General features: G+C 50.8%; 3 protein-coding genes, 1 long non-coding RNA gene and 2 other non-coding genes across 9 annotated transcripts; 1 reads left to right on the forward strand and 5 right to left on the reverse strand.

Moving 5' to 3' along the window:
* Positions 1-481: 481 nt before the first annotated feature.
* Positions 482-4940, reverse strand: LOC116454364. Its single transcript, XR_004244076.1, has 5 exons — positions 4677-4940; positions 4097-4204; positions 3273-3317; positions 2146-2191; positions 482-660 (listed from the first exon to the last, which is right to left on the reverse strand). It is a non-coding gene; the product is annotated as an uncharacterized LOC116454364 (long non-coding RNA).
* LOC116454553 lies at positions 3109-3242 on the reverse strand. The gene has a single exon (XR_004244135.1). It is a non-coding gene; the product is annotated as a small nucleolar RNA SNORA17 (small nucleolar RNA).
* On the reverse strand, positions 3687-3821 carry LOC116454554. Its single transcript, XR_004244136.1, has one exon. It is a non-coding gene; the product is annotated as a small nucleolar RNA SNORA17 (small nucleolar RNA).
* Positions 4941-6756: 1816 nt separating the features above from the next.
* MRPS2 (mitochondrial ribosomal protein S2) lies at positions 6757-8495 on the reverse strand. 2 transcript variants are annotated; one of them, XM_032130830.1, is made up of 4 exons: positions 8395-8495; positions 8256-8321; positions 7935-8064; positions 6757-7656 (listed from the first exon to the last, which is right to left on the reverse strand). In XM_032130830.1, the coding sequence occupies exons 1-4, from the start codon at positions 8420-8422 to the stop codon at positions 7113-7115; spliced, it is 768 nt and encodes a 255-aa protein (XP_031986721.1). In that variant the 5' UTR covers positions 8423-8495; the 3' UTR covers positions 6757-7112. The 2 variants fall into 2 exon arrangements, with proteins under 2 accessions (XP_031986721.1, XP_031986722.1); XM_032130831.1 differs by having other exon boundaries at positions 8256-8318; positions 8395-8479.
* Positions 8406-9493, forward strand: C21H9orf116 (chromosome 21 C9orf116 homolog). 2 transcript variants are annotated; one of them, XM_032130834.1, is made up of 3 exons: positions 8516-8679; positions 8747-8825; positions 8987-9493. In XM_032130834.1, the coding sequence occupies exons 1-3, from the start codon at positions 8615-8617 to the stop codon at positions 9185-9187; spliced, it is 345 nt and encodes a 114-aa protein (XP_031986725.1). In that variant the 5' UTR covers positions 8516-8614; the 3' UTR covers positions 9188-9493. The 2 variants fall into 2 exon arrangements, with proteins under 2 accessions (XP_031986724.1, XP_031986725.1); XM_032130833.1 differs by having other exon boundaries at positions 8406-8825.
* A 168-nt stretch (positions 9494-9661) lies between these two features.
* PPP1R26 (protein phosphatase 1 regulatory subunit 26) lies at positions 9662-21437 on the reverse strand. 2 transcript variants are annotated; one of them, XM_032130829.1, is made up of 3 exons: positions 21136-21437; positions 14041-18066; positions 9662-10171 (listed from the first exon to the last, which is right to left on the reverse strand). In XM_032130829.1, exons 2-3 carry the CDS (start codon positions 18003-18005, stop codon positions 10123-10125), a joined length of 4014 nt encoding a protein of 1337 aa, XP_031986720.1. In that variant the 5' UTR covers positions 18006-18066; positions 21136-21437; the 3' UTR covers positions 9662-10122. The 2 variants fall into 2 exon arrangements, with proteins under 2 accessions (XP_031986720.1, XP_031986719.1); XM_032130828.1 differs by lacking the exon at positions 9662-10171 and adding an exon at positions 11780-13400.
* Between the last annotated feature and the right edge of the window lie 388 nt (positions 21438-21825).

Raw genomic sequence — 21825 nt, forward strand, 5'->3', positions numbered from 1 at the left:
AGAGGCGGCCGCTGTAGCTGACAGACCTGGCCCTGACAGCTTAATTGAAATAAAGACACTTGTGACAACAATTGTTCCATCACCACCTCATTAATCCACACCCCCGTGGCCCTGGACACTCCCAGGAATCGCTGCTGACTCACAGGAATTCTACTCATCACTAATAAAAAGCACAAAGCGAGTGCAGTTTACAAACCACACTGGGATACAGGAGAGAAATGAGTAAAGGCAAAGCTGTTTTACACTCAAATTCCTCCACATTCCCCACAGGAGCTGGAAAAAAAAAGCCAGGATACTCCAAGACTGACAATCTGATCTCACTGGATGCTGCTGCTGCTTCTGCAGCAGAGCTTTGTGCTCAAGGGGATGGAGGCAAAACCTTTAATGGCTTTAAAACAATCCTAAATTCTCGGATCCACAAATGTTAAGTCTTAAATCCTAGAATGGTTAAAAAATAGCATTACTACAAATACGCAGCATAAACCTTTCAGTCTTGTAGGTGGCATCTTTATTTAGTTTTTTTTTTTAATTTAAATCCTTCTTAACCATGTAGAGAAAACACAGATGATCAAGTTTTAGAACCAAACCATCAGACGTGGATGCTGCCAGCCAGTTTTCAGTTGCCACGTTTGTCAGACATTCTGCAACTCAAGGCATGATCTGCAAATTAAAAAAAGGCCCAGGATGTCAGAAAAGTTGAAAAACAGGCAGGAAAAGGGAGCAGTAATGTCAGTACTAATGAGCTAATTAACCCCTGCCATCCAGACTCTGCTGCCCTCCTTGTCTTGGTATTGTCCCAAGATTTTTCACATCCCAGAGGAAATAAAAGTTTCATAAAATGAAACCACATTTTAAAGGCTCTGTTACCAGGATTCATAAGGAAACTTCTAGAGAGGGATTTCCTTCAGTCCAGAGCCACAGGAACACTCCCTGCCTGCAAACCTGCGTGGTTCAGACCCACAGCAGGGACAGAAGGACATGGCACAAATTTAGGAGAAGCTCTTTGCCATGACATCAGAAAGGTTTTGGAAAAACATCTGGCTGGGGGAGTTTAGGAAAGGGATAATTTAAGAGCAGGATAGCTGGAGCCTGCTCTGGGTTATTCCTTCACTCCCTAAAAATCCAAGGTGAGCTTGCCAACCTCGGTGCAGAGCCAAGCTATTAATAGTACAGGGAAAAAAACCCATCTGGGCTTATTCCAGCCTTTAAATCCATGACATAAACCAGTCCTTGATGATGAAGGGCTGTGTTGCGTGCAGAGAGATTTTGAATTTCTCTCGAAACCACTTTCATGCAAAAACACTCCTGGTTTTCCACAGCTGAGTGCCAGTAAAGCAATATCCATGGCCCAGGAGTGCTGCCTGGGGAAGGGCAGTTACAGGAAATGCCATCAGGAAAATGTTTGTGGTTCTGCTGTGCCTCACACAGGGAAGTTCTGAAGAGACACTCATTAGCACTCCGTGCCCATGCAGGACCCCCGGTGTGAGGAAAGCCTGATGAAAAACCCCAAACATGGACTGCAGGGTTAAAAGAAGTCAAGAAATTTAAGTAAAAGAGCCACATCTTCAAGCATAACCACATGCCCACAACCTTATTAGCATTCTTTCCCAAAGCCAGTGACTTTTGCCAATTAAAGGGTTCACTTTGCAGGCAGCACCACTGAGGCACCTTTGGCCCTGTAATGGCCATTTAATGAGGTTTCCCATTCAGCACTGCCAGTTACTCACTGCAAAGCCTCAGGGTCGCAATCTCTGCGTGCCCAGAGCTGCTCTCACCATCCTGGTGTCCCCCAAGAAGGGACAGTGACACACAGCACGATTTGGATACAGGGACACCTGTATTCCTACAAGCTCACTTGGAGCTTCCTTTGCCATTGTGCCAGCACAAAACCACAGCAGAATCCAACTAAAAACTCACATTGTGCTCAATAAATTCCGTGTTTGCTTTTAGCCTGTTTTACCAGTCACACCACCATACAGGAGGAAGTGACATCTTGCCTTGGAAAACACGGCCAGGCACTCACTGCTGCACTGAAGTCAGTTTAGAAGGACTTTAATAAAATGTCAGGTTTTAGCATTAATTTTTGACTTGATTTCTTCCCCCTCACTGCTTTGGTACCACATGAAGAAATAACAAAACACCCACCTTCAATATTTGAGGCACGTTCCTGAGCTGTCCTGCTCTCAAGTCACTGCAAGAAGGAAAAATATCTTCAGTTTGGGTTGGTTTTTTTATTGAGTTGGTTTCGCTTGGTCTGTGTGTCTTTCTCCCCCCAAAAGCCAAACCTGATTACAAAGCTGCATTTCAGGAGATTGCTGATTGCACCTTCTGCTCCAACTCTTGGAAATCAAGATGTTGGAAGTGTTTTATCCATGTTGGGAACAGGGTGTAATTTCCTCCATATGCTAAACCCACACCCAGCTGTTTCTAACCCCATCCGTATTTTGGAAACAACAATTTCAGTGCCTGTTTCCCCCTCCTCCTCCTCCACTGCCAGGTGCAATTCCTGAACCCTGCACAAGCCGAGGTGCCCTTTCAAAGGCAGCAATTAAGGATATCTCACAGGCCATGAAGGATTGTTGAGGGTAAAAACAGAATTCAGGAGTAGAGCTGACACTTGTATTTGTCCTTGTGAAGTGAAGGAACACCCTGCTGCAGTTAAAACTGGCATCATTTCAACTGCTCTTCAAAGGAATTGTGCTCCACCCTCTGCTGATTCTCTGGAGAGAGGGGAGTGTGGAAAGAACACCAAGCAACTCCTCTCTCCAGGGAGTCAGGATTATTGGAATGAAGAATACCAGAATGTGACATCCCTCACAAGAGCATGTAGTGACAGGACAAGGGGGAATTGTTTACACTGGAAGTTTAGATGAGATATTGAAATCCTTCCCTGTGAGGGTGGTGAGGGGCTGGGATGGATTTCCCAGAGAAGCTGTGGCTGCCCCACTCCTGGAAGTGTCCAAGGCCAGGCTGGACAGAGCTTGGAGCAACCTGGGGTAGTGGGAGGTGTCCCTGATTAAGAGAAGAACTGAAGGACACTGTCAGCTGCTGCATCCTGTCTACCCTTCACCATTCCCCACTAAAGGCAAGGGAACAGGAAAATCAATCAGTGTCAGGTTGTTGAGCAATCCTGAGAGCTCACAGGGCTCAGAGCACCAGGGAAGACATCGCCTGTTGCTGTCTGCCACCGAATGACACAAACGCGGCACTGCAGCCACGCCTGCAACACGAGCTGGGGCAGGGGCTGGGCAACTTCCAGCACTGCAGCTCACCTCGGTCTGGGGCACCTCCGGCTCTGCCACGGCTCAGGGCTGCCTCTGGAAAAGAGGGAAATACATGGACAGGGTTTAACCACACCCCAAAGCCTGGTTACACGGTTACTGTTTCACTGGCAACAGGGATTTAAAAGAAATAAACTAACAGCACAGGAATATTTTTATTTTCTGATAAGATTAAGGTTGGTGACTCCCAGTGTTGTCACCGTGCTGCCACGGGGCTTTACAAATCACTTCAAGGCATTCTTCTGTGACACAAGTGGTACCCACAGGATCTGATTCTCAAGGCTAAACGATCAGAAACCCACGCGCCGCCTCTGCTGCACAGATCAAGCAGAACTTCCCATTGTTACATCCAGATCTCAGAGTCAGTTTTTCCCCAGTCTCCTATGAAGCAGCTGATTAATGAACGATGTCAGGCTATCAATCACTCTGAGTGCTCACGGGGTGCAGAACAAACGAGCGTAGAACATAGCCTGTGTCTCTCTTGCCACTCTCTTGACACAAAGATGCCACAGCAGCCATCTCTGCAACGCCAGTGGCAGGCTGGGGGGGGCGGGGGGGGGGAAATAACCCATAAAGACTGAAAAAAATGTAATTATGAGTGGATGTCCATCCCTAGAAGTGCTCAAAGCCAGGTTGGATGCACCTCTGAGCAACCTGGGATAGTGTAAGGTGTTTCTGCCCATGTTCCTTTCCAACCCAAACCATTCCGTGATTCTGTGCTATTTTTAAGAACAAGATTTTATCACCTGCTCAGAAGGCAATGCCACAAAGGTGTGTGGTGCACGTGGAGACGTTAAACATAACACACCACTTACAGTTAAAAACGTGGTTGAAGCTTGCTTGGGCAGCCTTTTTGAGAAGGCTCACCCTTCATTTCTGAAGTCACCCCATCGTGGTCACTTCATTTTTTGTCCACTGCCAGGCTGAAGAGAGAAAAATAAAAGAAAAATGCTGTTAACAATCGCCTAACAACCTTTTTTTTTTTTTTTTTTCTGAAACGCGGCATTTACTTGAAAACCAGAGAATTACAACAATTAAAAAAAGAATATCTACTAAAGATTCATTTTAGCTACTGAAATATTTGAAAACATTTTCCTGAAAACCTGAAAGCCCTAAATTTTCTTCCCTTCTTCAGTGGGGTATATTAAAACATATACAGCTATTTATGCTCTATATTACAACTATATATACAAAATATATCTATTAAAAGATACACTTTTAATGTGCGTGTATGTATGTATATGTATATATGGGCATTATTCTCCTAGTGCATTCCATGATACGCCAGATTTACAGCGCACGTGGCAAGGCCTGGAGCCTCCGGAGCCCTGGGGGCCTCTCCGGGCCGGTTCCGGCCGCGTGGCTGAGGGGGAAGGGCCGTACCCGGAGCCTCACCTCACTCGGGTCCTCCCGCCGCAGCCGCTCAGCGCCGGGGCCGGAGAGAAGCGGCCCTGAGGGAGCCTCACCATAATATGGCGCGAGAAGGCGCAGCTGTGGAGCCGCCTCAACCAGCACCGGTTTCCTGCGCCTGAAGAACCCAGGGCTCCCCGCTGAGGACAGCGGGAGAGGCCAAAGCTGGTCCAGGTCCCGGTCCTGGTCCCGCTGAGGAACGGCCGGAGCTCCGCTCCCGCCACCCCGCGCCCGCCGAAAGGGCGGTGCGGCCCCCGCCTCCCGCTTATATAGGGAGAGGGCGGGAGCGCATGCGCGGCGCATTTCCTCCCACGAGCGCCCCCTGCCGGGCGGGAGGACCCAAAGCGGGGAACGGACGGGATGGGGACACGGGATGGGACACGGGATGGGACACGGGATGGGACACGGGATGGGGACACGGGATGGGGACACGGGATGGGGACACGGGATGGGACAGGGGATGGGACAGGGGATGGGACACGGGATGGGGACACGGGATGGGGACACGGGATGGGGACACGGGATGAGACACGGGATGGGGACACGGGATGGGGACACGGGATGGGACACGGGATGGGGACACGGGATGGGGACACGGGATGGGACAGGGGATGGGACAGGGGATGGGACACGGGATGGGGACACGGGATGGGGACACGGGATGGGGACACGGGATGAGACACGGGATGGGGACACGGGATGGGGACACGGGATGGGACACGGGATGGGACAGGGGATGGGACACGGGATGGGGACACGGGATGGGACAGGGGATGGGACACGGGATGGGGACACGGGATGGGGACACGGGATGGGGACACGGGATGGGACACGGGATGGGACACGGGATGGGACAGGGGATGGGGACACGGGATGGGACAGGGGATGGGACACGGGATGGGGACACGGGATGGGGACACGGGATGGGGACACGGGATGGGACAGGGGATGGGACACGGGATGGGGACACGGGATGGGACAGGGGATGGGACACGGGATGGGGACACGGGATGGGGACACGGGATGGGGACACGGGATGGGACACGGGATGGGACAGGGGATGGGACAGGGGATGGGGACACGGGATGGGGACACGGGATGGGACACGGGATGGGGACACGGGATGGGACAGGGGATGGGACAGGGGATGGGGACACGGGATGGGGACACGGGATGGGACACGGGATGGGACAGGGGATGGGACAGGGGATGGGACAGGGGATGGGACACGGGATGGGACAGGGGATAGGACACGGGATGGGGACACGGGATGGGGACACGGGATGGGACACGGGATGGGACACGGGATGGGACAGGGGATGGGACAGGGGATGGGACAGGGGATGGGACACGGGATGGGACAGGGGATAGGACACGGGATGGGGACACGGGATGGGACACGGGATGGGGACACGGGATGGGACAGGGGATGGGGCAGGGGATGGGGACACGGGATGGGACACGGGATGGGACACGGGATGGGGACACGAGATGGGACAGGGGACGGGACACGGGATGGGGACACGAGATGGGACAGGGGACGGGACACGGGATGGGGACACGGGATGGGACACGGGATGGGACACGGGATGGGACACGGGATGGGACACGGGACAGGACACGGGATGGGGACACGGGACGGGACACGGGATGGGACAGGGGATGGGACACGGGATGGGACACGGGACGGGGACACGGGACGGGGACACGGGACGGGACACGGGATAGGGACACGGGATAGGGACACGGGATGGGGAACGGACCCCTGCCCCGGGCTACCCTGGGGCCTCCCACAGAAACACGAGGCGTGCTGGAGTATGGGTATCCCTTTTCTCAGCTGCTCCTAGAGTCCCCCGCTTCCCGCAGTGGCAAAGGTTGGGCTCCCAGTGTGTCACTGGACCAAGTAGGGACCCTCCGACCCCCACTGAGGACCCTTCTACCCTGCAGCAGCCACCGTGCAGTGTCCCCAGCTTGGGGACATCCTTCATCCCATTCCCTCCCATCGCCTTGACTGCCCTGGCCAGACTCCCCATCCCATTCCACAAGGCAAAAACCCAAAAAGGAGCACAGGGATAAATCCCTTTATTTGCTAAGAAGAGGTGCAAGATACAAGTGGCTTCAGATGAGATCACAAACACAGGAAAGCCACAGGACAGCGGCACCCCCCTGCAACAGTGACAAACCTGAGGACAGGAGCAGGGTCTGGCCTGGCTCCATTTTCCCTTACGTTGCTCTGGACAATTTTTGGAGCTAGAGACCCTCCATGGCTGTGACCACTGCCGGATCACTGTACACAGGGCTGGGGGGTCCCCTCCCCAGCCAGCCAGCTCTGCCAAAAGCCAGTGCTCTGGATGCAGAGCCAGTCCCATGGAAGTGGAGCAGGACACCCATCAGTGAGGCACTGAGCGCATCCCTAGGGCTCTAATTGCCCTTGGCTTTGCTCCGCAGCTCCTCAATGGCCTCACTCTGCCGCCTCTTGTCCTTGGCACGGATGATGGTCATCCTGAAGAGTTTGCAGTAGAGCTCCACGGCCGCGGGGGTGTCATCATTCCCGGGAATGGGGTAGGTGATCAAACACGGGTTGCAGTTTGTGTCCACCACCCCCACGGTGGGGATGTTCATCTTGGCCGCATCCCGGATGGCCACGTGCGGCTCGAAGACGTTGTTGAGGGTGCTGAGGAACACGAGGAGGTCGGGCAGGCGGACACCGGGGCCAAACTGGATGGAGGCGTTGGTGAGGAGCCCTCCCTGCCAGTAGCGGGTGTGCGCGTACTCCCCGCAGGCCCGTGCTGTGCTCTCGACCAGGTGGCAGAACTGGCGCTTGCGGCTGACGAACAGGATGATGCCCCCGCGGTAGGCAACGTGGGCCGTGAAGTTGAGGGCCAGCTGCAGGTGCTGCATGGTCTGATCCAGGTCGATGATGTCCTGACCCAGGCGGCAGCCGAAGATGTAGGGCTCCATGAACCTGCGGGGACAGTGGGAGTGCGACACAGGGGACACGGGGATGGGGTGTGCAGGCATCGAGTGTTTCTGGACCATCCCATGCTCCAGCTCCTGGCTGATACCAGAGGTGCTCTCTGCAGAGAGCCCTCACACCCAGTGTGTGCCCCAGTCTCACATCGGGGGGATCCCTGTAACCTGCCCTGTATGGGCAGTTCCAGGCTCAGACCAATTCAGCAAATGTGGTCTAGGGAAGCATTCCTGATGTCAACACGAGCTGGATCACAAAACAGCATCACTCACCTGTGCCGACATCCCTTTTTGTGGCCCAGGTGTACCCGAGCATCAAAGAGATCTTTCAGGGTGAAGAGCTCATTCACGCTGAAGAAGTCGGGGTGGCTGAGAGGCTCCGTCAGCAGCTTGTCATCCTCAGCTGAGAAAGGGGAAAGAAATAATGACTGCATTTTGGGGACGAGCCGGGACTGCAGAGAGGCGCCCGATGCAGCACGACCGGCTTCTGCACGGCGGTGACACCCGCACGGGCATCGCTCACGGGCTGGGGTGCCAGGGGTGCAGTGCGTGGCTCTGGGGATCCCCTTTCCCGGGGTGCACGGCAGCACTCACCGCGGGGCCGGGTGGCTGCCGGGGCCGTGGCCGGGACCGGGACGGTGCTGTAGAGCCGCGGGGCTGCTGCGGGAGAGAAACACGTGGGTCACACGGGCGGGCCGGGGCGCTCCGGGCCGGGCCGGGCCCCGCCGCTCACCTGCCCGCAGGAGCCGCGGCACCGCCATGCTCCGAGCCGGCCGCAGGGCACGGACGAGGAGGAGGAGGAGAAGGAGGAGACGGCGGAAGGTCAGCGGCGCTTTCCGCTTCCTGCGGGACGGGGCGGGCTCTCCCCGGGGCGGTTGCGCTGCGATCGCTCCCCGCCCTCCGCGTTTCGTCGCCGGGCAACGCTCCGTCCCCGCGTCCCCGGCGGCTCCGCCATGGCCGGCCCCGAGCAGGAGGTGCCCCGCCGCTTTCAGGAGCTCACCTTCTACCGCGGCTACGGGTGAGCGCTGCCCCGGGCGCGGCCCCGCCGCCCCGCTCCCCGCGCTACCTGTGCTCTCCCCCCGCAGGCAGCCGCCGGCTCACCCCCGGTTCCGGACCACCAACCAGAGCTACGGCAGCAGGGCCCCCACGGTGCACGAGCTGCCGGTACGTGACCCGGGGGGCCGAGTTCGGCCTCTGCACCGAGCACCCGCGGCAGATGGAGACACGCTGCCCTTACCTGCATCCAGCCCCGCTGCATCGAGGCTTTGCGGGTGCTGTCCATGTTGGCATGTAAAACATCCCCACCCTTTTCTCGCCACCCCCAGAGCTCCTTCAACATCCTCTCGCACAAGTTTTCGGATCATCTGGGCAAGATTGGCATGGTCAGGAACGACGGCCTGAACACGTCCCTGGAGAAGAGCCACTGCACCGGCCCCGACACGTTCATCACCGCCTACGAGCACCTGGACTTCCACCCCAGCTACAACCCCAGCGGCCCCTCGCACTGCAGGGACCAGCCGCTGTAGCGGGGACACCACAGAGCCACTGCGGCTTTTGGCTGCACTGGGAAAACCACCTACAGCCAGCCTCGATGCTAAACAAAACCCACTAGATTACAGAGGAATGTTATTAGGAGTAATATATTAAAGATTTAGTGTGGTTGATGTCAGTTAGGTTGCTTAGGTGAAGGCTTTTACCTAATTTATCAGTAGTGTATAAATACTAGAACAACATATATTACATATACATCTCCTTATCCTCTTTGTCACTAATGATCCTTTACACTCTTGGCTCATGTACCACATACCATTAAAAATTAAGATTTAAACTGCCTCTCTACTATTTAATGACTAATCAATCTGCAGGTTTTCCAGAGGTATTCATTAACTCTTTGGATTTCTTGTAGAAAGTTCATGTTTCTTCTCTCTCAAAACTACAGTGTTTTAAGAATTTATTCAAATAATGACAAGTAATCAAAAAGAATTTTTTTTTTTTAAGTTTTATTGGAACAACTGTAGTTACAGGCAGAGAAACTGCATCAGTTGGACAGTGAGTGCACTGAAAGAACACCTGAACATTTTTGGGTAAAGATGAGTTTTTAAGAGAAACCACTCTGCCTGATGGATGAGAAACAGTCCCACCTTACAGGTGTAACATAACATTAAAAATGAGCATAATATTATTCAAACTGTTTGCTAAGAATATAAATAATGAGTGTAACATTATGTCCAAACACCACTGCAATTGATATTCCGCACATGTCAGAAATATTCCCTATTTGTGGCATGTGGTTATCTCAAACATAGCAAGAGCTGGGTAAACCCCCCTCTGCTGCAAACACACCAATACATTGGAACAGGTAAATAAACTGAGCACAAATGGGCCCGAAAAGTTAACATTTCAAAGATTTAACATAGGAAAAGAAATAAGCAACCCTCTCTCATTTGCTGTTACTCTCGTATTAGACTCTAGACAATACCTGGAGCTTCTTAGAACTTCCCTTTCTTCTCCTGAAATGAGAAAATAACAAAGTGCTGAATCAATTGAAATAGTTATGGCAATGTTATGTGTATTTTTATCCACAGATTTTTCTGCAGGTGGCATAATTTAGAGATAAGGCTGCCTCTTAAGAATATAAATGGAGTGGATTCTGTCACATATTTTCCCACTCCATCTGAAAACACCCACCTCTTCTTCCTTGCCTCAATTTCTTCCCTTTTAGTTTTACTCTTGAAACCATTTCCTTTGAAGAGTTTGGCATGCAATGTATCTAAGTATTCAGAGGTTAGACCAAATACAATTTTTTAAAAAGAAATACCTGTACAAATTCAAAATATCATCCTAAAAATGACACATTTTACCACACAGGATCTACCTCAAATGATCTCTTTCTACTCTGTCTTTTGAAAGGAAGATTTTCACGTTTGCAGATAAAATTATGTGAGGCTGAACTATCACAAACTGAAGGGATGAAAAATTAAAAAGCTTCTACATTAATAAAAAAATGGGGGCAGGAATGGTGTGTTCCTGCCTTGTATAAAGAGCAGCTACACGTCACAACATGTGTTCCTAAAATAGCAGCGAAGAACTGGTAATAAAAAATTAAGGGAGTCCTTCTGGTCCCTTGAGGATCCTTGAAGATTGTTCCCAAAGCACACAAAAACAGTCACTGGGGTAAAAAAATGAAGCAATAAACCTCTTTCCAGATTTATCTGAGAGCTGTGGTGCTGCAGCCAGGATCTGTAACTCACCAGAGCTGTAATAAAAAACACCAAGTAGTTTAATCACTTAATATCTAAATTAACAAGTTTTGTGCTCTGACTGGAAAGAAAAAATAGCATTGTGCATTTTTAAAAACCATGAACCAGCACTCATGAAAAAAAAGGTAACTTCACAAGCTTTAGAAGAGCTGAGTTTATGGTTTCATGTTTCTACTGCAATAAGGGATTAACTGGGGTCTCAGGAGGGTGGGAATAAAGGAAAAAGGAGTTTTCTGGGCACTCCCCAGGGCCAGCAGGGCTGTGCTGTCTGTGCTCTCTCTGTGGCCTCTCTGGGGCTGTCATGGGCACTATAAACAGGAAATAAAATCTGCTTTTGGAAATGCACCTATGAAGATTCAGCCTCGAGAGATTTGTGCTGCAGTCCCAGCCTTGGCACCACGTGTGGGACTCTTGCTCATGAATTCATTCCCACTCAATATAATCTTTTTTATTCCTCAGCTGGTCAGCCTTTAGTGATGTGTAAGAGGGATTTCTTATTGCTCCAAACCACCAGACTTCTCTTTTCTGAACAAGTGATGAGAACTGGGCCAGGATGAGGACACTGCCACTGGAGCCCTGGCTGCTATTCCAGTTCCAGAGATGTTCCTTGACACACGTTTAGTTACACAAGGAAAGACTCTACTCCTTGACCACAAACACCAGGAAAGTTAACTCTTGGAGTTCTGCTACCACAAGCACCATCCTCACCTTCCAAAAGCCACCCCTTTGTATTTTGTAAATTCTCCTCCTTCATTTTTTGTTACAAAGAATTAATGACATCCTCAGTCAGGAGGGAAAAGGGAACACAAAAGTTATCACTCACTCAAGATGATGACACAAACCATAGGAGCACTCCAGTTTCACGGTCCATGGGCAGAACCCCATTTATTAAACATTAGAAACTCAGCAATGTACACCATTTCCTATATACAAATCAAATTCATCAATTAAAAAAAAAAAAAAAGTGCTGTTTGAAATCAGGTTTTATTTAAAGCACAAGGTAACTGGAATTGCATCTTCACTGGGAGTGAATCAGGTCACGAGTGGTACTGAGGACACAGACACAGCGACAAGGGCACGAGACACCTCTGAAGTCGTAATGTGGATTTACCGAAAACTTTTGAGGAGAAACATTCAGCTTTTTATACAAACAGTACGTAGTGCTTCCAACATCTCTAGGAAAATTAAGTATACAGTTTAATCCTTTTAAAGCAAGGTACTTGGAAAACTTCTAGTTTAAAATACCAGCCTATTGAACTATTCCAAACAAAAGGCCCAAATCCTGCAAAGGAATCAAGGCAGAGCAAAAGATAAACCTGTGGAGAGGGACTGCAGGCACTGAGCTAAGTAAAAAACACTTTTCCAAGGTATCCTACCACAAAATGGAGATGAGCTAACACACTGACCTTTAAACAACGCGGCCACCCAACCCAAGGGCTACAAAAAGGTGGCTGGACAGTCAGAAATGCCAAAGTGAGCACTATAAACATGTTTCAAACGTAGCTGCACGACAGCATAAACACACCAAGGATGTTCATTTCTCTACATGCCACAGTTACTACTCTATGCTACACCGCATTTTGCCCATATTCTGCATCACACCAGGGACACCGTGGGATACTGGATCCAGTCTTGGCTGCTTTTGCTCCATTTCGCAAGTTTAAGGCCAGCCTGGAGGAAGACTCCTGAAGTGACTGAGAAACAAAGTGATGCTAAGTGGTGGTTTGGCTGAGAAAAGTTCTGCAGAAGACCAGACAAAGAGAATATCAGATCAATTCACAGGGACAAGATGTGAGAACAAACTCCTCCAAGGACTTCACGACACACAAATGAAAATGAAAGAACCAACAACTCCAATTTACACCTTTTGAATTTGCAGTGAAACCAATGTGGGGGCACTTTGTGTGTGTGTGTGATGTGAATGTGCTACTTCAATCCCGTTGAAAGTCAGTACAAATAAGAAGATAGTAGTGAAAAATTGCTTTATTCTGGCTGCTGGCAATGGAGGCAAAGAAAGAGCCTGAAGAAAGAACAGTGCTGAAAAGATCCGTGGCGTTTGTGTTGTGACTTCCTACAGCAAACCCAGCTTTGCTTTATTGCACCAAAATTGTCAGTGAAAAGTTCACAGAAATGTAACATTTAAAAAACCACTTCTGAAAAAGGAAAGTTAAGGGCACTCAATTCCAGAAAGTTCATTCAGGAAACCAAAAGCCATCTCTGGGTAACTGCAGGGCATCAAATGAGATAGTTGAGAATAACGAGGAATTGTTTGAGCCCTGCAGGCCTGACAGTACAGAAATCCAGGGAAATCCAGGGAGATCCAGGGAAATCCAGGGAAATCCAGGGAGATCCAGGGAGATCACGTTGTCTGAACAGACACACTCCTTCACTTGTCTTGGACTGCAATTGTGCTTGGAATCATCTGCTAGCAGGAGGTTCTGGGTATTCAAAAGGACTTTGAGCAGCTGCTGAGATCACTCTGCAGAGGACGTGCAGACAGAGCCATTCACTTGATTTACCTGAATTTGCATTTGTATCTTCCAGGCTGGATCTCCACACCCACAGCTGCACTCGAGTTCTGCTTAGGGACCTCATCCCACAGTCCTCAGGGTGGGAAAACTGAGCTCCCAGCAAAAACCCACCCCACAGGATTGTCCTAAGGCAGCTCGGATGTGACCAGTGTCAGATCATCTGCATTGCTATCCAAGGCTGTGTTTTCCTAGGATCTCTTAACAGGTTCCCAAATAAATTCTGTGCACAAACAGGTTTCCCTTCGAGAGACAATTAGAGGCCTCATAATTTAAAGTGTGATTAGCCAATATCTTATCTACAGTAACTACAGTATCCTGTAGGAATGCAAGCCCTAAAAATCATTATAAAAAATATTTCCTTAGAGCACTTTAAATAATTTACAAAATTCTACAAAAGCTACGTATGTCTATCCATGATATCCCTGTTAAATAGAATTATTTTCACATTAGTGTGTGTATGATATACAGGTATCAGCATCTCCCACTGCCTCTCCTTTCCTGTCTCAAGTTTTACCAAGGTAATTACAATGAGAATTATTTTATAAAAAGACTGCTAGTGTAAAAAAAAAAAAAAAAAAAAGTACTTACATATTTGAAACCTTTTTTTCCATGAGGGAACCTGGGCAGTCCCCTGCAGGTAGATCAGTAAATTTTGCACAGGTTTTGGTTAAAAATTCCTGCCCTTGGTGTACTTCACTAGCAGCTTCGCTGTTCTGCAGGACAGGTATTTTTCCTTCCATTTTGGAGCTGGGTACCTGACTTTCTTCCTGCCTCTCAGCTTTTTCTTCCTTAACACACATCTGCACACTGTTTTCTGCACATGCTCCTCCACTGTTATCCACTGCTGCTGCTGTCACATTGAATTCCTGCCTTGGGCAAGCTAAACTTGGATCTGGCCTCTTGTCCAGCTGGTTATTCCCTCCCTTACTGCACACCTGAGCACTCTGCTGAGCTGGGTCTCTGCTGACTTTATCTGCTTTTCCCACACTGCACTCAGGGCGTGGGGGATCCACAGTGGAGTCAGCCCAGCTGCCTTTGTGGATACCTCCTTCCTCGATCCACAGCTGGCTGTTCTCAGCTCTGGAGGTTCCTCTGCAAGCCTTATCAGCTTTTCCTGCTGCCACACTCGGTTCCTGTGAGGGGAGGCTGGAGTGTGACTGATGCCCTGGAGTGTCGGCCTTCCTGCAACCCTCAGCTGCCACTTTGAGACACACAGGAGCAGCCTCAGCTCCTGCACAGGTTTCTGCTACATGGGGACCTGCCCCTCCCATAGTGAGTTTCTGAGAGGAACTGGGTGCTTTTATTGCTGGTGTAGTTTCCCCACTAAATTCACCTTTTGCCAAGGGGTTAAGTACATCTGTGTCCTGGGAAGCTGCCTCCATTCCCAAGGCACTGCTCTGGGTGAGCAAACACTCTGCTTTCTGCTTTTTGTTCAAAAGCATCGATTTCTTCCGGTCCCGGGCATATTTGAGACCTGCAATAAATTTACTTGAGATTTTTAGTTGGAAGGTATTCCTCCTTTTAGATCTGGGCTTTGCATTCATGACTTTTCTCACTTTACACCCTTCATTTCTGCTGGTTTTTGGGGGCTCTGTGTTACGGACATTCCTTTTCCCTGTTGCATTTCCAGGTAACTCCCCAGCAGCACCACCTTTGACCCCCCCCAGTCCTTGCTTAGCTTTTGACTGACCAGTAGTAGGAACACTCTCTGCAGAGGAAGCACATTTCCTGCTGCCAGCTAACATTGCACTTTTCCCTTCTGTTCTCGGAGAGTTTTTCACCTCCTCAGTTTGCTGAGCTACCTCAGTCTTTTTACTCTGACCCAGCACGAGGTCGATCTCATTTTCCACCGGCTGCTGCTTTGCTTTTCCTTTATTACCAGTTTGTTTGGTCGCTCTAAATAGGTCCAGACTTGCATCACCTTTTTGCATCTCTGAATTGCTTGCAGAGTCTTTAGCCTTTTCTGCCAAAAACCTTCTGATTTCTTGCTCGATGCTGTCATCACTGTCCACTGAGCTGCTGTCACTGGTGTCCGACACAGCTGGGAAAGCACATTTTCTATTTTTAGCCCCCCGCTGGTTTGAAACTGATTTAGGTTTATTGCCTTTTTTAAGCTGTAAGTTAAACTCCAGGTTTTTCATGGTTTCTGGCTTGTCATTGGGAAGTCTGATGTTGTCTGGAGGGTTCCTGACTGCATTCTCCCTCACAGCTTTCCTTGGTTTTGAGAGGCAGCTTTTCAGCAGTGAGGGATTTTTATATTTCCACTCGTTTTGTTGGAGGTTACTGAATTCATCCAGCAGCTGAGTTTCTGTCTCACTGAATCTGACTTTCTTCTTGCACTGAGCTTTCTGATCCTTGGATTTCTTCTTTAACTTCCTTTTAGACCGTAACAGGTCCTTGATAGCACTATCCAGGTCCTCATCACTGTCCAGAGAGCTGCTCTCATCACCCGACCCCTCCCTCTCTGGGGTTTGGGGGGGGTTTTTTATAGGTTTTCTTGTGCTACTCTGAACCTGCACAAAAGGGTTTACAGAGCCCAAGGCCACACATCTGCTGCCATCAGAGCCAGACAATTTGGGAGACATCAGCTGCTGCTGCCTCGGGTCTTTACTACTCTGAGCATCCCGGAATTCTGCGGGGCTGCTCAGGGCGCGCTCCTCTTGGAGCACAGGGAATTTGGAATAGTTACCTGGCTGGAAAAGTCCTGTCTCCAGCTGTTCAGGTGCTTTTGATGCCCCTTGTTTTGCTGTTCTGCCTTCCCTTTTAAGTCTCCTTTTCCGACTCAGGGATAATTTAAGTGTTTTGGGCAGAGAAGGCTCAAGGGTCCCGGTGAGGTTGTTTGGATCAGAAGGCAAAGGCATCCGGATGGAGTGTGACAGGCTGGGAGGTTTTGTTCCAAGGTTTTCTGACTGTGCTTTCAGAGCCAAGAAAGTCCTGATTTCTTGCTCTATGCTGTCATCACTGTCCACAAGGCTGCTGTCACTTTCACAACGGGAGGATGAAAGAAGCTGGGGAGAAAAGAAGGAGTCTGCAGTGAGGGATTTGCTGTCGCTTCCCATTTGGGATGGCATGATCGTTTTGGAAATATCCAGGATAGCTTCTGCACACATGAGTTCTGCAGATGTGTCTGCTCTGCAAGAGGCCTGCAGTGTGAGCTCACAAGCAGCAATCTTGTTTTCTGGAAGTGCAAAATGTCTGGCTTTTTTCAGTGGTTTAAACAGCTTATTAAAGTCATTGCTGGTGCTTTCTAATCCTGTTGACTTGGAATTAATTTCTTTTCTCTTGTTGCTTATAGGGTTTTTATGGATTTCTGGTGAGGCACTTTTTGTGGAGCTAATTGTCAGGCTGGCAGAAATGTCTGCCATACCCTTTGGATCAAATTGTTCCCTCTGCAAAGGGACACAGTTTGCTGCATGACCTGCCTCTTTCCTGATTTTCTCCAGCTGGTAAAGCTGAATGGCTTCTTCAATGCCATCATCGCTGCTCGAGTCAGATGTGTGCATGCTCTCCTTGATAAGTGCTTCCCTTGGCTCCCAGTAATGAGCTCCACTTCCCTCATTCTGCTCCACGAGCCAGGGCTGGCTGGCAGTGGCCATTTCTAGATACACTTGGTTCACCTGGCTGAAATCACTGGGCTCTGCTTGGATTTTTGACTGCAAACACTTGGACTGGGCACCGGATTTCTGCAGCTTGGGATGGTGCCTCAGGAGCAGTGCACTACAACCTTGCTTTATAGCACCACAGTTCGTTCTGTTCGTTGCTTCTTTGTTGCATTTCAGGACAGATCTCACACGGGAATCTTTTTTATCCTCCTCAGTAACACATTTACTAATTTCTTGCTGCTTCTTCTCATTCAAGAACTGCACTATTTCAGCTTGTATGCTCTGTTCGAAGGAGTCATCGCTGCTGATGCTCTGAGGGGAAGCAGGCTGGAGCCTTTTCCCAATTCCCAGGTGGTCAGACAGGTACTCTTCAGAGAGCATCTCGGCTTTAAACTTCACGGGGAGGAGGTTACTGGCCACTTTGTTCCGGGAGAATTCTCTCTTAAACCTTTTGTCTCTGCTCACATTCTCAGTACGTTCTGCATTCCTTGGTAATGACTGGGCACTTTTGCTTTTTGTTTTCAAGTACTCTTGGATGGCTTCCTCTATACCTCGGTCCACAGAATCGTCGCTGTCAGAATCCAGCAGGAGAGTCTCAAATTCCACATTCTCCTCCACATCGGTGTCATCGGAATCCTCAGGGCACCCACACCGGGTATACTGAGGATGCTTCCGCAGCAACGTGGTGCTGGATGGGACCCTGGTACTGGTGCCTTTTTCTTCCTTCTGTTTCTTCTGCATAACACAGCCACACTCATTGTTCATACCCAGGGCAGGCTCTTGGCTTTGCAGGTTGTTTATGATCATCTGAACTTTGGCGCTCACAGAGGTTCTGGTGATGTCGCCGTCAGATTCAGGGAAGCAAACGGGGTATCTACAATTCCTTGCTGGTCCAAAGGACTCCCATTTTGTCTGAAGAGCTACCAGAGGAGAAGCATCCATAAGGAACATTCTAGCAGACCACAGCAAAGTCCACAGTGGAACAGATTTTCAGACTGGTCTCTCCTCCATCCTAAAACAAAGGAAAAAAGGAAAATACTTATGACGCGCGTGCCTTCTAGAAATTCCATGTAATAATCCTGGTAACATAAATTGTAAATTATTAACACTCAGAACTACTGTGCCAGATAATCACAGGAGTTACTCCTCAACATCACTTGAACGGGTAAATCAGTCACTACTGCCACTGGGCATAAAGCAGAGCACTCATCTTTTGTGGTTTGTAGTATTTTCTGGCAAAATCATAACCCAATTCAAGTAATTATCTTCACTTCTGAAAATCTTCCTGCGCTTTCCAGTCCTTTTTGCATGTGCTCCTAAATAATGATGTACTGCCCAGACACACAAAGACTCACTGTGATGATACCCAGTGCACTGGTGTGTGCAATCCCCTTTGCACTAAGGTTGTCTCAATACTTCTGCAGAAAACTTTGTGGCAAGAGAGAAAGAACAATTTTAAGGAATTCTTTCATAATAAAGTAGAATTGGTGGGAGTAGAGAACCCAGCAAAATACTCTGCCTGTTGTTTCCTTTGGCATAACTGCCCTTTTTAAGGAACACACAGCTCAGCTTTCCAGTTTTCCAACGAAAGCAGCACTGGCTGTGTCCACATGGTGCAGGATGGGTGGATGTGGAGACAGCTGGACCATGATCTGGGATGGTGGGACACAAACCAACTCCTCCTCAGAAAGCAGAGTACTCACACAATATCCCAAAACAGCTTTTACTTGATCTGACTTGGCGTTAAACACACACAGCTTAGGTACTTGGGGCAGCTCAGAGAGAAGGACAGGGAACTTATTTCTTCCTGAGACACGCTCTACAGCAATAACCCCAAGACATCAATCATCCGGCCTCACTGCAGGATAAAAGCTCTTGGCAAACACAGATCTTTGGGAGTGCACAAAAGCAGGATGAAGATTAGGAACTATTCTTTGTGTTCCAGTCGAAACTGCAGACAAAACGATGCTTTGGTTTGTGGCAGAGTGAAAAAAAACATCCACAAAACTCCATTTAACACCCCAAAAAGTTCACCATCTCCACATGGTCCCATGAGGGTTGAAGGCTTCACCTGCAGCATCATTTGGATCAAGGGAGACAGCAATTCCCAAAAAACTACAGCATTTGGGTGGCTCTTCAAGCCCAGGCTCCGCACAAACACAGTGAGTCCGAACTGCAGGGGCACCGGACTCTGCCAACCTAGAGGGACACGATTTTCCCTCTGAAACCTCCCTGACCTTGCTCTTGTCAATTATTCTCTAGTTCTGGTTTCAAATTAATCAGTGGCATTAAATATTTTAAAGGATTAATGACTCTAAACTCTTTAAAACTCCTTTTTATTTACTACTGAAAGGTAACAGACAACCAGGGAAGACAATTCTTCATCGCTCTTCAGATTTTTCTTTTCCTCTGTGAGAATTTGTCCCACGCCATTCCTACAGAATTAAAATTTTAAGTATTTTGATCAAGACCATCCCTCCTTGCTGGCTGGTACCTGGAGCAACCCAACACAAGCTGTTTTAACTTCCACCTTTGAGTCAACTGAAGATAGTTTGGATTTATTTCAGCTCTACACACACCAGTAGAGCTCAGTGCTCCCAACAGAACCTGTATTTGGCCATGAATTAACCGAAAGCACCTCACAATCCTGACTTGTGCCTGAACACACAGTTCCCAACAGCCTCCAACACGTTCACTTGGGCAAATATAAATTAAAAACACTTTTCCTTATAATAGGCAGCTAAGGATCAAAAAGACAGAAATTAGGATACCTCATTACCTTGAAGCAATGCAATTAACACACTTTAGCTCCCAGCTTCATTAAAAAATAAAACCCCAACGTTTTTCCTATTAACCTATTTCCACAGTTTTCAGGGAAGGGGCAGGTACCTTTGCTATGCCACACCTAGACTGGGGGTATCCTGCAAGAATTACATGGGATTGGGGTGAATTTCTGTGCCACAACACCCACCCAGGGCACCCATGGAGACTGCGAGGGACACCTGGGTGCTGCCTGAGGGAGGACGTAATGGGACACTCACCCAGGGAATATATTCACAGAAGGTGTGAGGGGACATGAAGGGACACCAACCCGGAGGGCACCCACAGAGGCTGTGTGAGGGGACATGAAGGGACACCAACCCGGAGGGCACCCACAGAGGCTGTGTGAGGGGACATGAAGGGACACCAACCCGGAGGGCACCCACAGAGGCTGTGTGAGGGGACATGAAGGGACACCAACCCGGTTCGCACCCACGGAGGCTGTGTGAGGGGACATGAAGGGACACCAACCCGGAGGGCACCCACGGAGGCTGTGTGAGGGGACATGAAGGGACACCAACCCGGTTCGCACCCACGGAGGCTGTGTGAGGGGACATGAAGGGACACCAACCCGGAGGGCACCCACGGAGGCTGTGTGAGGGGACATGAGGGGACACCAACCCGGTTCGCACCCACGGAGGCTGTGTGAGGGGACATGAGGGGACACCAACCCGGAGGGCACCCACGGAGGCTGTGTGAGGGGACATGAGGGGACACCAACCCGAGGGGCACCCACGGAGGCTGTGTGAGGGGACATGAGGGGACACCAACCCGGTTCGCACCCACAGAGGCTGTGTGAGGGGACATGAGGGGACACCAACCCGGGGGGCACCCAGAGAGGCTGTGTGAGGGGACATGAGGGGACACCAACCCGGTTCGCACCCACAGAGGCTGTGTAAGGGGACATGAAGGGACACCAACCCGGTTCGCACCCACAGAGGCTGTGTGAGGGGACATGAGGGGACACCAACCTGGTGCGCACCCACAGAGGCTGTGTGAGGGGACACGGGGGTACCCCCACCTCGGGGGGCACCCTGGAGGGGCTGTGACGGACCCCCCACCCTCGGGGGCAGCCCGCAGCCGCCGCCCGCGGGACCCCCGCGGGGCGCCGCGCCCACTGCCCGCGGCCGGCCGGGCCCTGCCCGCGCCGCCATGGCTCCCCCTTCCCGCCTTCCGCCGCCCCGGACCCGGGCCCGGGCCTCCCTCGGCCGCCGGCGCGGCGGGGCCCGGCCGCGCCCCCCGCCCGCCGCCCGGCGCTCACCTGCCGAGAGGAGGCCGACAGGGGGGGACGGGGGTCGGCGGCGCCCGGGCCGGGCTGTCAGCTCCGCCGGGCTCCGCTCCGCCGCTGCACGCCGCTCTGGTGCAGGGGCGGGCGGCGCTTCCTTCCCTGCCCCCGGGGAGCGGGAGGCATGCGCCGCAGGGCTCCGGCGGGGAGGCGGGGAGGGAGCGCACCGGGCCGGGGCACAAAGGCAGCGGCGGCCGCTGCTCCCCAGAAGCCGGCGCGGAGCGGAGGGCGGGCGGCGGGAGCCCGGTAACGATCGTAACGGAAGGGCCGCCGGGGGAAGGGGCACTGCGGCTTCCTGCCGCAGCCCCGCGGCCAGGGCCGGGCTCCAAACCGCGGTCCCGGCGCGGACTGGGAAAACAGCAGCGGAAAGAACAAGATTGTACTCGACTCTTGTCTCATAACTATGTGCAAGGGGGGGGGGGGGGGGGGGGATGATCCATCCGCTCCCTTCGGGGTGCAGCGGGGGTGCCAGAGTGGGGGAACTCAAAATATCGGCAGGATGCAACACTTGGCTGTCCCAGGCGCAAAGTTTGGGGGTGCAGAACAAGAACTGAGGTGCAGAGAGCCAAGGCCTCTGCTCTCAGCAGCTGAAGCGGTCGGCGCTGGGGCTCCTGGAGCTGTTGGACTGTTGGAGGTTTCACACAGCGGAACAGCAAACTTTTAGTG

This window comes from Corvus moneduloides, chromosome 21 (genome assembly GCF_009650955.1).
Source record: "Corvus moneduloides isolate bCorMon1 chromosome 21, bCorMon1.pri, whole genome shotgun sequence".
NCBI lineage: Eukaryota > Metazoa > Chordata > Aves > Passeriformes > Corvidae > Corvus > Corvus moneduloides.